This window comes from Pinus tabuliformis, chromosome 8 (genome assembly GCF_031772625.1).
Source record: "Pinus tabuliformis cultivar Carrire ecotype Pingquan chromosome 8, CPIR1, whole genome shotgun sequence".
NCBI lineage: Eukaryota > Viridiplantae > Streptophyta > Pinopsida > Pinales > Pinaceae > Pinus > Pinus tabuliformis.
Window position 1 is genome coordinate 1,907,141,372 of NC_142294.1, and position 16,143 is coordinate 1,907,157,514.

General features: G+C 30.2%; 1 protein-coding gene across 1 annotated transcript in view; it reads left to right on the forward strand.

Annotated features, from left to right (window-relative positions):
- The first annotated feature begins 12,093 nt into the window (after positions 1-12,093).
- LOC149244059 (disease resistance protein ADR2-like) overlaps positions 12,094-16,143 on the forward strand; it is a 28,759-nt gene continuing 24,709 nt past the window's right edge. The window contains exon 1 of the mRNA XM_089371396.1: positions 12,094-12,163. Within this exon, the coding sequence (XP_089227522.1) occupies positions 12,094-12,163 (70 nt within the window). The remainder of the gene's footprint in view (positions 12,164-16,143) is intronic.

Here is a 16,143-nt window from a genome sequence, read left to right on the forward strand (position 1 = left end):
AGGAGACATACAAATCTAATGGGGGAAGAACCTGGAATGGTTTCCCCTATCTCGGCCTTGAACCAACTATGATATCTTTGGGCACCCAAACCTTGACACAATCTTTGTAAAAAATTTGACAGGTGTGCAATCAACAACCATTTATATATCCTCCTTTGGTATCTAGGCACAATTGGACCACTACTAGTAAAAATTTGATATGGATTATATTGAAAACAAAGGGATATATTTAATAATAAACAATTACCTTAACATGCTTCAAGTTTAAGATAATAACCCAAAGATATGAAAAATGATAACGACAATGATAAGATTTAGACAACAACCTAAGTACTCATCGGGAAAATAGATGTATAAAACTCATCAAAATGGAGGCCCAACGATCATCATTATTTATATTTGTAGGAAATTAAGTAGAACTTGTAGAAAAATTTCAATTCGTATTCATCATGGCATCTACTAAGAACTTAAGGGTTTCACTTAGCTTGGTAACATTAAATCAGTGGGTTCTACACATGACTTATTTTATCATGTTTCATTTACTATTACAACTTAGAATACTAAATACAACTAAGAAGTATTCTACTCGTTTGTATGTGTTTGTGATGTATCTTAATGATGCATTTGTAATGCTTTTCACTATGTATGTTACTAGATTTTTTAGCCTAAATTGTTGTTAATAAAGGATATTGAAAATATTACACTTAGTGATTGCTTGAACACCTTCAATGATATTCTTTTAAGATACTTCATACTAATTAGAAATTATATCAATTTTATGGAATTCATGTAATGTGATAATCTCCATATTCAGTTGGATTGCATAATCATCTTCTTTGGTATCAATCACATGTTTATTTTCTTGTATTCATGTAAATATCCTTGTTATAGCTATTATAGGTTTATTGGGTGTAAGGGTCCTTTCAAAATCTCTATTTTCAAGTTCAACTAATTCAAACATTTAAATCTATATCCCTAGATTAGTTTCTATCTTATTTTCTCCCTTATCCATAAAGTAATTTTTACGAGTCACATGCATACTCACATCTAGGGGTTGCAACCTATAAGTAATGTTTCCATGCAATGTCAACAAGTAATTTATCCCTATCTTATTGTCCTTCTTCACAATTTATAAGATTTGTAGCTTCAATGGTCATAAAATGTCATCAAAAGCCCACTTATAGGTGAGAATGCCTACAAGTATAGAAGGAGAAAAATGCTAAGGGAAACTAATAAATAATAGTTTAGTGATTCACACATAGTCTTAGCTTGCAATTCTATTATAGTTATTTAATTTATTTTTCCTTTAAATAAATAGAACCTATGCACTAATAGACTAATTACATTTACACAACACAAAATGTTTATCCACTCTTTCCTCTTTGGGATAATTTTTGGCACATTCCTTTTTCATCTCTTTTCAATTACCCACATTCCATAAATATTTCCAACTTGTAAACGATCCTTGTAATAATTATATATAGTTTGACACCATATGAATATTTTTTTTTATTGCTTTGAAATATTGTCGTAGAACTTGGTCACAACTATAGGGTGTAAATTCAAATCTCTATCTCTATATAGGCCCTAAGTGGTGTGTATTATAAGATCACAATATCATTCATTATTCCTATCGCAAGTGGGTAAGAAATTCATCTTTGAATAAAATTATCCTTTACTCAAAATATTGAGTAATGTTTTCCAAGATCTTTATATAAACTCTAGCACATGACTCATTTCAATGATATCTTTACACCATGAAACTATTTCTTCATCTTCTTCTTCAATTAAACTATAATATGTCATTTCCCCTTTGTATTTGTAACAATATCTAGCCAACAACGCAATAATGTTGATGTAATTTCATCTTTCCTGACAACTGCTCTTATAAAGTATGAATTGAATTCAACATCATCAATTTCCCTCATTGTGTCCTCATTTCTATAACATTGAATATAACTATTATTCTTATTTGTACTTTCACATTTCATTGTAACTGATTGAGGAGCACTATGTTCAACATTTTCCTGATTTTTCTCTTCAACGTATGCACAATTTCCCCCTTTGGTATTTTCCTAATAGAGCTCCTCACCTAATGTATAATTATGTCACTGGGCACTCCTTGTCACTAGTGTGTGTGTGTGTGTGTGTGTGTGTGGCGCGCGCACACATGTGCATGTGTGTGCACACACGTGTGTCACCAAATGTTTTTTATTTAGTGTAAATTGAGGTATACTTATTAGGCAAAAACGACAAAGAGCTTTACAAGTTGGAAAATTTGTTCCACATCACAGTTGATAAATTTGTTTGTAAAACCACTTGTAAGAAATCCTCAAAATGATTAAAAATATCTTCACTAAGGTTGGAGGTTAATAAATAACTTTCTATATCCATTGCTAGTCTAAACCAAGGTTGAAATTTGGTATCAACCCTCTTCATGAATCTTTTAAATTTCATTATAAGCTTGATTTTTAAAATACATTTAGCATAAGAATATTTATGTCAAATAATGCATTTAAATCACATATTACAACTGGAACGCTCCACCTACAGTAAATTTTTTGAACATCCATATCTCTACCAAATTCATTGGTCAAAATATTGTTTGAATGTGTTCCCAAATGATGTGTTAAGTCCAAAGACAATTGTATGTGTGGATTAGACTTGAGCTTCACGTATTGAATAACTCGGTTATACCTCTCCACTTAATATAAGATTTTGGTTTTCTTCGGCGTCTTTCTTTTGTTCATAAAAGTGAGCTAAAATTACACAAAGATATAAATATTCACATGTTAATATTTCAATTTAATGTTATTTGAAATTTAGTTTAAGTTATGCAGTTGGTAAGATATAATGTATTTAGTGTTTTATTGACTACAAAAATTTAAAATCTATCCAAAATTTAACATTATGAAATTAAACTTATTATTTTTAAAGAAAATTTATTTCTATTTATCTCAAATATGATGGGTTGAAACGACTTCCCTCTTATTGTCTAATGATAGGAGGAATTAATTTTTATGTACTCTATTATTAGTTACAATATATTATGTACAATAAATATAAATAATTTGAAAAATAACATTATATATTAATTACTATGTACCATAAACACAAATGGTTTGTAACTAAATTCAAAAATTCCATTTTCTCATTGGTGTAAAACATTGAAAAGACAATTTTTATAGGTTTTATTTTTTAATTTACAAAAAAATAATTTGAAAAAAATATGTACAAATAATATGTGTACAATTTGTACAACTCTCATTATATCAATCTATACTCTAATGACATGACATGTGTAATATAATATGAATACTATATAAAAAAAATTGTCATCATTCAATATTAAATAAATAGTTATTAACTTCTTATTATTCTCTTCAATATCAATTAACCTTTATCTACCAAAAAAAATGCTTAATTATATTAAAAAAATTAATAAAAAAAGATTAAACAAATATTCATATAACTCATTTTACAATTTTATTATTATTTGAAATACATACAACATGTCATGACATTAAATTTTTTTATTAAACTAAATTGCGGAAAACACTATGTATATAGTGATTAGTAGTTCAATTACATTGTTTCCTTGGCAGCAAAAAAAAAACATGATCTTTTATGCAAAATTATGGTTCCATAAAACCTTTTAACTTCAAGTCATGTGCAACACCAATATATGTGACCAAAGTGCTACGCTTTCATAGATATAAGTAAGCTAAAATGCCACCTCATCATGTACCACTGTTTTTTTTTAAGCAATTAGTATTTATAATCTATATCATTGTCAATAATCTAGATTAAAGAGAGAACATATTGGAATTCTCCAAAAACAATTACTAGTTAAAGTGGCCAAAATACTTCAATGTACCTCATCTAAATTTCATCTCTAGCTTAACATAACATTAGTTATAGATAGATGACCATTCATGCTGGAGCATAGCAAAATAATAAAACCGATACATGTCCAGAGTTCCATTTAGAATTTATTGTTTAAGAAAACAAAGAGAAAATCTCTTGGTTCTTTTGCCATATGCAACCAGTAATTTTGAGTTAACTTTTGATTAATATCAAGAATAATCTTAAATTAGTTCATAAGTTTTTTTTTTATAATAAACTAAAATAAAACCCAAAAATTAAAGAAAAAAAAGATAAAAATAAAAATAGCATACAAAACTTAATATTTCACATAATTATAATTTAAAAAAATAATAATAATTAATTAATTCTCATAAAAACATGAACCTAACCTAATATTATAAACTTAGAAATATTTTAACTTCCACTTCGTAAGTAATTAACTAAATATTATAATCAATTCATAAATTTTAACTTCCATTTTATAAATAATTAACTGAATAGTATAATCAATTCAATTCATAAATTTTAACTTTATGAAAAGGAAGAATCTTTAAACTAACATTGTACTTTGTTAAGACACTACTTTCCCTAAGCAATGGTTTTATTAAATTTACCTTGCACTTAATTAGTGACCCGAGTTAAGCAATGGTTTTATTGAATTTACCTTGCACTTAATTAGTGACCCGAGTTATGGATAAAACGAGAAGGAAAGTTACAATGCTACCTTCCGAGCTTCACTATCATTCAACTTTAACCTTAATAAAATTTCAAGTACAAGAGAAACAATTTTCCCGCCCAACCTTCTACCAGACATTTTTCAGACAATTGACGGACGGTTTGGGAGTATTCTGGTAGTTAAGCACATAGGGGTTTTCTTATGCAATTCACAATTTTAATCATTTTTTTAATTAATTATTTTAATTTTAGCATCTAAAATAAAAACACTGGTATATTTTTATAGTCGCATCTCAATCAATGAATGATATTGTAACTGATAACTTGTTTGAATATCTAAATCAAGTGATTAAGCCCTAAAAAAAATTGTTACAATTTGTTGATTTCCACCTATAAAAATTATGAAGATTAAGGAGAAGTTGAAAGACACGGGCAGTAGATCCAACTGGAATAAAAACACAAAAATTCATTTAGTGGAAGGACAAAGGCAGGTGGATCCAAGTGGAACAACAACACTAAGATTCATTTAGTGAAAAGACACAGACATGTGGATCCAACTCGAACAACAACGCAACAATTCTTTTAGTGGAAGGGTTAAAGAAGCTTTTTATTCTAGAACCTCTGAATGTTTTGCTATAATGTGTCATCATCCCATTGAATTTTGTAAAGGTGTCAATTCTACAAGAATACCACTTTGCATTGCATTAAATATCTTCCTATTGAATTTTGTAAAGGTGTCAATTTTACAAGAATACCACTTTCCATTGCATTAAATATCTTTGTAGGGTTGCCCATTTATAAGAATATCAAATTTTACATTGTAACCTAAGTTTTAATTTCCATAGGTTTATTTGTTTTGCAGTTTTTGGTAGATGGAACGAATGAGAGATGTTGGATGGTCGGAGGATCCCAAAACTATGTTTGTCTTGTTTATTTTGTAGGTTCTGGTTGATGGAACCTATGGGTTGTTGGATTGTTGACATAGCGCAAAAATACCATTCTCAAAACCAACTATAGTATCGAGATTTGCAAGGATCATGTTAATGTCTCATTTTGCATCACCTATTCACAATCAAGGGGTTGGTTATTTTTCTATTAAAGGATCATGTGTTTTATCATAGGTTAAAACCTTGTAATGCTAAGTATGTTATTTAATATTATGATAGATTCAAATGAAGATAATTCCATCTATAGGTGGTGGAGCGCCCATGATAGGATCAATTCAAAACAATAAAATTTTGTTGGTAAGTTTTTGGATTTGGTTAAGCAATGGAGTAACATTTAATTATTTTAATTTTTGATAAAAATATTGTTTTAGTTTGTAATAAGTTTGCAGTCTAAAGAGAAAAAGCACAACAAAAATTGAAGAAATTTAAATTGCTTTGATATTCCAATCTTAATGGTTAGAGAATATGGTCCCATTAAAATTGAACTTTTTCACTAAATTGTTTATGCTCACAGTAAGTGCATAGTACCTGCTCCATTGCCCTCATTTGGATGGGATGGCCTTTTTATTTTTCCTTCTTTGAAGTTGATACAGGTTTTATGCTAATGGACATTATCAACCCAGTCCAATAGTTTTGAATGGATATCAACACTACTTTCCTGATAAAGAAACCAATTTTTACATAATTGAAGCCCTAACACTAGCTACATTATAACTATATTAACTATACTAGAGCTCTAATAAATAAATCCTATTATTTTATAAATATAATAACATATACATTATTATGTTATCCAGGCTTCCCATAGTTTGTATTATAATGTTTTTCTAATGTTATGTTTCCTCAAATCATAAGATGAAATTTCTTAACTCTATGTGATTCTTGATTGACACTAATTTCAAATGAGCCACACCACTAAAATTATTATCAGTGTTCTAGATTCTTTTAATCTTACACCCACTCATTTTTTCATGGCATATAACCTTAAAATCCACTTAATTTGTAAATATAATTTAATTGTAATGGTGAAAATAATCTCAAGATTTTAATAAATCCTATTAGAACCGTGGTGATCCATTATTCACATAGCTTCCTTGTTGCTGTTCAATTATTGACTCTTTCAAATGACGTGATGATTTTGATACATTTTGATAATGCTTATATATTTTATATATTTAATGGTTTGATAAATTATTTAAATAATATGAAATTTGTTAAACATATTGAAAAATTACAGTGAGTTGTTTATCATTGAGAAATGAAAACAATATTTTTTTGGGTAATTTACATTTGGGGCTTTTGTCTCTTTGGAATAAGGAAATGATGATGTATAATATAGTTTTTATGGAAATGATGATGTATACTGTATATAGAAACAACAGATATTCAAGCACACTGCGAGTTGTACAATTTAGATCAAACTTGAGAGAGAGTAGTTTATGTTTTATACAATAACTGGTGCCTTTTAGGTTTGTAATATTCAAGCACGCTCCAAGTTGTACAATTTAGATCAAACATGAAAGGGAGTAGTTTATGTTTTATAGAATAATTGGTGCCTTTCAAGTTTGTAATTTGCAAGGGGATGTTTTGTTCAAAGTGCAAGAAATCTAGAACAATGTAAGCATTGATGTTAAGTTTTAGATGTAAATTTAATAGTTTTTCTTTTTATGTTTCTTGTGTTTTGTATGGTATTTATAGTTGAATCAACTTATGAGAGTCATAAGTAATGCTCTATGAAGGTGTCCACCTTGTGATTTTGAAAATAGATTCATTCATCTAATTTGAACCATTTTATTTTATTAATGATAGTGAATATTTTATTTACTTTCCAAATGGTATCTAATATTTTATTTACTTTTCAAATGTACTTATTTTAATAACTAGTAAGATTATAATGTTTGATATATTTTGATAAATTGAATATTCTCCATCATATATTTTTATAAATATTTGTTTATAAGGGTAAATAAAATTTGTGAATTGAAATCTATAAATTTCAAAAGAATAAAAAATTGGTATGTTTTATACTCTTATTACTTAGTATTTATGAAAAAAATTGTTTATATAATTAGTGTTGGATATTGGATTGTAATTTAATAAATAGATTAAGTTTGTCTAAAAATAGCTCAATTTTAATTCATGTAAAAATAATTATGAATTTAAATTTTGAACAAGGTTTTGATCTGTCCATACATAATAATACTATATATTACTAGATAAATGTTTTAAATATATCCTTGAACTAATTTTATAAATTATATTGTATTTTTTCTCATTTTAAATAATTACTACTAATTATAATTATTTTACATAATTTGCATTCTCATTATGTAATAGCCTCAAACAGTAAAATAATTTGGGATATAGTGTGCTTTTAAAAATGAGTATAAATGTAAACGACCCAATAATAAAACTATTGTTTTATTTATAAATAGTCTTAAAAAAAAAATCTAATCTTATTTAATTTTAGTATTAGATTTTACATTAAGGTTTTAATATTAGGGTTTAGGTTTTTAATAGTATCTTTTAATTTTTACTCATGGTAAATTTATAATAAATTTAATAATAATATTGATTTATATATTAAATTTAATAGGTTTAAGGTTTTTATTGAAGTAATGATTAATAACAAATTATTATATTATTGGTCTAATTTTAATATTAAATATTATTATCATTATCATTAATATTAATATCAATTATTATATAATATTAATTATTCAAAATATTAATTTTAACAACAACAACAAACTAATAGACCATTATGAGATGTATTTTCAATTCACTTTTTTATGTGAATTTTAATAGTTGAAAATTCAAAGAAAAAATTAAGTCACGTGAAGGGGTAATCTAACCACACTTGTTGTGGTCCCTTAGTGATTTTAATAGTTTTAATGTCCTATAATTACCATTTCTCGAGTGATAAATCAAGCCTTCAAACAACTTAACAAACAAAATAATAATAATAACAACAATAACATTGTAATTAATATTAAAATTAATAATATTAACAACATTATTAATACAATATGTAATATTTTAATATTAAATATTTTTATTAATAATATTAATTAACATTAATAATATCAACCTTTTAATTAGAATATTAAATTTAACTATATTTAATTAATAATATTAATATTATTAATGACATTAACATTATTATAATAAATCATATTAAGATTGATATTGATAAATAATATTAACAACATTTAATATTAACAATAATTTTAATAAATTCTAATTTATTAATATTATTAACCACAATAAAATTATTATTATTATTATTATTATTTTGTTTTTGGATCTAGTCCAAAAGACTATATGTAATTATTCACTGTTTTATTTTTCTTATATTACAACTCATTAAGGGTTCTCTCCGAAGAGCTTCATAATATTTACACTGACTATTTTTTGAAAAGCCTCACACATGAGACAAAACACAGTTTTGAATGTTTTGGTCGTAGACAGGCCAGGCTTGAATATTGTATATTGTATATGCAACCGCATCTGCAAAATGCAGTTTCTTTATCAATAAAGAAAATTTTTTCCACGGAAAAAAAATAAAATAAATATTAATATCAATTATTCAAAATATTAATATTAATAAAGTGTATTATTAAATGTCCATGGGTCTTGGATAGATGGCGATGAGTGCTCTCTTAAGGCACTCTTTGATGTGAAGTGACCGGTTCAATTCCCCAAGTGATGGTGATATATTAGACATAATGATGATGTAGTCTTGCCAAACATACAAAAATGATGATGAGTGCTCTGTTAAGGCACTCCTTGATGTGAAGTCAATGGTTCAATTCCCCCCAATGACGGTGATATGTTAGACATAATGAAGATGTAGTCTTGCCAAACTTACAAAAAAAAAATAACACCTATCATTAATAATAATATTAGCAATAACATTAAAATTCATTTAAAAATAAAAGTATTAATAATATCACTCGTACAATAATTCATATTTGTAATATTATTAATCATAATAAAATTTTCAAATTATTACCCTAATAATATTAATATTATCAATAATATTTACATTACAATATTAATATTAACATTTATTAACAATATTAATATTCTTGAAATTATAATGTGATTTCCACCGAAAAATCTTTTCATTAAAATATTAATATTATTAATGAAATTAGCATTACTGCTATAAATAATATTAAGATAAATATTAATAAATAATATTAACAATATTTAGTATCAAGAATAATATGAATAAAATTTATTTTACTAATATTATTAATATTAATATCAATTAATAAATTTTAATATTAAAATCATTAACATTAATAACATTTTAATATTATTTATGGATAGTAATTTGAATATTATTATTAATATTAATTTTAATACTATTATTAATATGTATTAAAACTGATATTAATTTTAATATTAATATTAATATTAATATTAATATTAATATTAATATTAATATTAATATTAATATTAATATCAATATCAATTGATATGAATATTAGTTTTATTATTATTAATATTTATAAATATTAATTTTAATGTCAATTTTTAATATAAAATCATTAACATTAATAACATTTTAATATTATTTATGGATAGTAATTTGAATATTATTATTAATATTAATTTTAATACTATTATTAATATGTATTAAAACTAATATTAATATTAATATTAATATCAATATCAATTGATATGAATATTAGTTTTATTATTATTAATATTTATAAATATTAATTTTAATGTCAATTTTTAATATTAATAACACTAAATGATATTAATAGTTATGATTATTAATAAAATTATTAATAACATCATAACTAATAAAATTATTAATAACATCATTGATATAATATTAATTTGGTTTAGAAAATTAATATGACTAATATTAGTAATTCTAATAAATTTTGGAAATTATTAACATAATAGCATTAATATTATTAATAACATTTAAATTACAATATTAAATTTAACAACATTTAATTAATAATATTAATATTATTAATGAAATTAAAATTATTATTATAAATAATATTAAGAACATTTGGTATTAACAATAATATTAATAAATTTTAATTTATTATTATTATTTTAATTTATTAATATTAATGTAAATTAAGGCTTATGAGGTTTGGTTCGACTGTAAAGAGTGTACTATTAAGACACTCCATGCCATAGGTTACCAGTTCCAATTCCCCTATAAGTATAGACTTACAAAAAAAAAATTATTAATATTAATTAATATAATTCAACACTAATATCATTAATGTTTATATAAATAACATTTTAATATTATTTAAGGGTTGCATTGTATGCTTAACATCATGGAGAGCATGGATCGTAAATGAAGTGGAAGAAGGTGTTGGAATAATTGCGCGCTACGGTTTGTATCTACGTGCTAGGGTTTGTGCAATCTCCGTGATCTCCCCTAGGTGCCTCTGGTTCTGGCCTTCGAGGCCCTACCTGCCATGGCAGATCTGCTTCAACAACATGGCGCTTGGTCCTTCAAGGATATGGTCTCTAGTTGGCTTCCAGACCAAGCTTCATTCTTCACAAAGTTTGCCTCCATCTCTGCTTTTTGTACGCCACTAGGAGGAAGCTCTGACAAAGAAGAAACTATGAATCCATAGCAAAATGAGCTACCAGAAAGGAACGAAGACACAGTGAAAAGATCAACCAAGGATTCTCGGGCAAAGAAGGGCGAGACCGCAGATATGCCCTTCCATACCACCATCAATCCTTCTCAACCTCAGGAGCACCCGCAAGGTTAGGGGAAAAATACCAAAAATAACTTTAATCCCAAAGCTAAGAAATTCCAAAAACTGGAAATCCACGACCCCGGGGTATCTAAATATAGAGAATACATGTAGGAACGTGTGGTCATATGCAAGTTCATGGGAATGTGGCCAATAGAAAGAGTAGCGAACTAGTGGATCCAGAGAAAATGGGCACCCAAAGGGGATATCAGACTTCAACGAGCTCCAAAGGATTTTTCACAGACATCTTTGACCTCCTAGAGGAGAGAGATAGAATTTTGTAAGGAGGACCCTATTTCTACCACTTAGCTGGTTTATACATGAGATTATGGAGGGAGAACTTCACACCTGAAAAAAAGGATTTCACTAGGGTTCGATTCTAGGTATGCCTCAACTCCTTACCAACTGATTATTGGCCTCCAATATTAAAAGGTATTGGGGACCAGCTGGAGTAGCACATCAAAATGTCTGAAAGCACCAAAAAGGGTCACTATGTCTCCTACACTCGAATCTGTGTTTACATAGATGTCTCTAGGGCTCTGCCACAAGTAATCAAACTAATCTTCAAGGATGAAGTCTGGCTGCAAAGTATAGATTATGAACAAATCCCGTTCCGATGAAAGAAGTGTCATGAGAACGGGTATCTCTTCCGAGACTGTCCCATGAATTAAACCCCTCAAATGCAAGAGAAAGAAAATAAACAAAAAGATAGTGAAGGGTTCACCAAAGTAATCTCCAGGAACAAGAATAATAGGAAGAAAGTTATCCCCAAGAAGAACCTATACAAATAAGTAAGTCAGAATCAGTTCAAGGTACTGAAGAGCAACCAAAAGCAAAGGGATCCTAATGAAATGATAGCAGATGAAGCAGGAGAGGAAGAAATGCACCCAGAAGGTAGTGATCAAGATGGAAGCGAGACAGGTAATACCAATAGAGGTAAAGATCATTTGTTAGAGGATACATAAATTAAATTAGTAGAATCAGAGGAAACACTAGAGGAATATGCAATAGAAGAAGCTCTGTAGGGGGTAGACCTTGCAACAATCGCAGAGGAATGGAAACAAAAAGGAATAAATGCCATATCAGAAAAAAAGTTACAAAAAATCGAAGGAGATTATCTCCTCCAGGAATAATTAGAACTCAAATCCCACATTCTAGCACAAGAAAGTACAACTTCAAAAGGCATTTTAGCCAACATCATAGTAGAAGGACTCAACCTCAAAGGCTCAAGTAGAAAGTGAGGACAAAAAACAATAGTCAACTCCTTCAAGAATTGGGAGCCAAGCTAATCAATGAAGGAAAGGTAAAGGCTTTTGCTCTATACCCATCTCCATGTCAATGAATTGCATATCTTGGAATATTAGGGGACTCAATAGTCCTAGGAAGAAACATATCTTAAAAAGAAAAGTCCTATCTAATCATCTCGACATCCTGCTCATTCAAGAAATGAAGTTGGACTCGTCTCACCCTCCCCTCTTTCTCAACTCGTGCTTCAGGCCTTACAACACCTTGTCTAACATGGTTACAGGCATGGCGGGAGGCATAATGACTTTCTGGAAAAATTTTAAACTTGACCTTTTATCTTCTCTGGCCGCTCACCATTCCTTAACTATGATCCTGAGAATCATAGGCACCAACGAGACCATTAGTATAACCAATGTATATGCCCCACATAAGGTGATAGACCATATCAAAATGCTCCAAATCATTTACAATCTCCTCGACCCTCTGCACTACCCTATCAAAACCATAGCTAGTGATTTCAATATGATAACTAATTTATCTGAAAAGAAAGGAGGAATCTGAAAGTTAGATAAAGACTCTGAGGCTTTCCTTTCCACCATTGAAAACCTCAACCTTATTGACATTCCCACAAGAAATGGTTTATTCACCTGGAATAAGAGAAGAGGAGACCATCAAATAGCGTCTTTTTTATATCGTTTCCTTCTCTCTAAGGCGTCCTATCTCACCCCTGGGAAATAGAGGCAAGAATCCTTCCGCAAGTAGGCTCTGATCACTGGCCTATCTCTCTCAAGATTCAAATTTCCAGGTGTCCGAAGAATAAGCCTTTTAGGTTTGAGGTCTTCTGGTTGAACCACCCAGATTTCATGCAAAAAATGAAATAATGGTGGACCTTCTCTCCCTCTGGAACTAGAAGCAAAATGTATTCTTTCCAACAAAGATTAAAATATATCAAAGAGGAAATAAAAAAATGGAATAGAGAAACTTTTGGAAATATCATCACGGACAAAAAAATTGGAACAACAACTGGAACTGCTTCAACAAAATATAATTGAAGAAGGGCTATCGAAGACTAGCAAGCAAGAGGAACAACTACTACAAAAAGATGGGATGCAGGAGCCATTCAGGAAGAAAAGTTGTGGCAACAAAATCTAGAATAAATTAGCTCAAATGTAGAGAAAGGAACACGACCATTTTTTGCAAAACAATGATACAGCATAGGAGGAACAACAGAATTCTGGCTCTGAGGAACCAAGAGGGTCATCTCATTCACTCTCAAGAGGAGTTGGAAACAGAGCTCAAAAACTATTTCAGCTCTCTTCTCAAAGAGCCAAGGAATGATTAGGATCAGGATATCAAAAAGATCACCAAAAATATTCGCAAAATTCTCACAGAGGACCATAATAAATGGTCCTAAGGAAAGTCTCCCTCCAGGACGTGGAAGATGTTGTCATGCGAATACCCAATGGGAAAGCTCTAGGGCCAGATGGGTTCACCACTGATTTCTACAAAGCTTGTTGGCATATCATAAATATGGATGTTCATAACTTGGAGGAGGAATATTCAATTCATAAGTCTATCCTTCAAGCCCTTAACTCCACCTTTCTGACTCTGATACCCAAAGGAATCTCTACAGATTCCCTCGACAAATTCAAGCCCCTGGCCCTCTACAATGTCATATACAAAATCATGGATATGTGGAAGGAAGACAAATCATGGATAGCATCTTCCTCTCTCATGAGCTTTTTCATTCGCTCAAATCACAAAAAAATGGGTATGATGATCCATGTCGATATGTCCAAAGCCTTTGATAAAATAAGTTGTAACTATATCAAACATATCTTAGATGCGTTCGGTTTCCACAAGGAAAGCATCAAGTGGATCATGGATATGGTGTCAGGAGCTTTCTTCTCTGTCCTTGTTAATGGTTCACCTTCGCAAACATTCCTTCCTTCAAGGGGTATCAGGAAAAGGGATCCAATCTCTCCCTCCCTCTTTTTTATAATGGCGAACGGGTTAAGTCGCTCTATCATTGTTGCCCTGCATGAGAATAAGCTCTTGCACCTCTATCCCCATGCCTCTACCCCCTACAACTCACCAAAAATTTGTGGATGATACTCTTCTCATCGGCCTCTCATCCATCAAAGAGGCTACCTCTTTCATGTCCATCCTAACAGATTTCTCTGCTGCTTCGGGCACCTCCATCAATCCCCTTAAATCCAAGTTGTTTTTCTTTAACACTTCGCTGCCCATCTGTAGGAACATTGCCATACTCCTGACCATCCCTATCATCTCTCTCCCCTCCACCTACCTTGGCATTCCCCTTACTGATAGGCCTCTCTCCCGGGCCACTTGGGAGAACCTACTAAACAAATTGGAGTAAATATTTTCCAATTGGGCCTTCAAATCTCTAAATTTAGTTGTTCATTTTATCCTGGTTAAATTTGTCCCTCAGACCATCCCATTGTACATGTACTTGGCTTTGGCAGTTCCAAAACTGATATCAAACAAAATCAGGAACCTTTAGAGGAACTTCTTATGGAGAGGTGCTGAGGTCAAATAGAAATGGGCTCTTGTAGCATGGGACAAAATCTACAAGCCAAAAAATGATTGTGGCCTCGGTCTCAGAGACATAGACCTCCTAGGCAAAGCCATAGGATCCAAAAAAATTTGGAGATGGATAGCCAACCCCAACTCCCCTTGGGGTACCGTCTGGAGAGAAAAGTACACTCCCTCCTTAATGCAAGAGAAAATCATTAGGCTCAATGGAAACATCAAAGGTTCTGTCATCTGGAATCAAGCCTAGGAGAACAGGGACATCATCCAAGGACATAGTTTCTAGGAAATAGGCAACGGAAACAAGGCTCTTTTCTGGGAGGATGTTTGGAAACAAAGGTTGGAACTTGATCAAGATCATTATCAACATATCAAGGCTGAAATGCAAAACAGAGGCAAGATCAAAGTCAACTAGTATTGGGAAAACAGTGAAGAAAATGACAAATGGTGAAATTGGATCAATCAAGAGGAATGGACTCCCCAAATGAACCCCTAAACCTCGTCGGACCTCTCCTTAGAGTTACGAAAAGAAAAATCATCATTGACTCTGTTGAGGATAAGCTCAGATGGGGGGAAAACATCGCAGGACACTTCATCTTAAGCGAAGCCTATAGATACATAGCAAAGCACGACCAACTCCAACCAGATCCGAAATTGAACGCAATCTGGGACTGGAAGCACTGGCCAAAAATATCCATCTTTCTATGGTTATTCATGCATAGGAAAGTTCTAACATGGGACAATCTAAGAAGAAAAGTATTTATAGGCCCCTCGAGATGCCCCCTCCACCAACAAGATGAATAAACCCCCAATCATCTGTTAAATGTTTGGAATTGGATGTCCTTTGTCTTCAAAAGCTCTGATCGAGACCCCTCTTCCATTCAAAATACCATCAAGAACTAGAGAAATATCTTTCCCCCCATCCTCTAGCCAACCATGCTTGGAATTTAATTCCAAGTTTGATCTGTTGAGTTCTATAGACAGAACGCAATGCGAGAATCTTTCGAGGTCTCTCCATCCATGAGGAATTCATTATCACAAAGATTAAAAGTGTGCTCCACAAAACAGTAACCTCTCTACCCACTCAGACTCTCAAAGCCCCT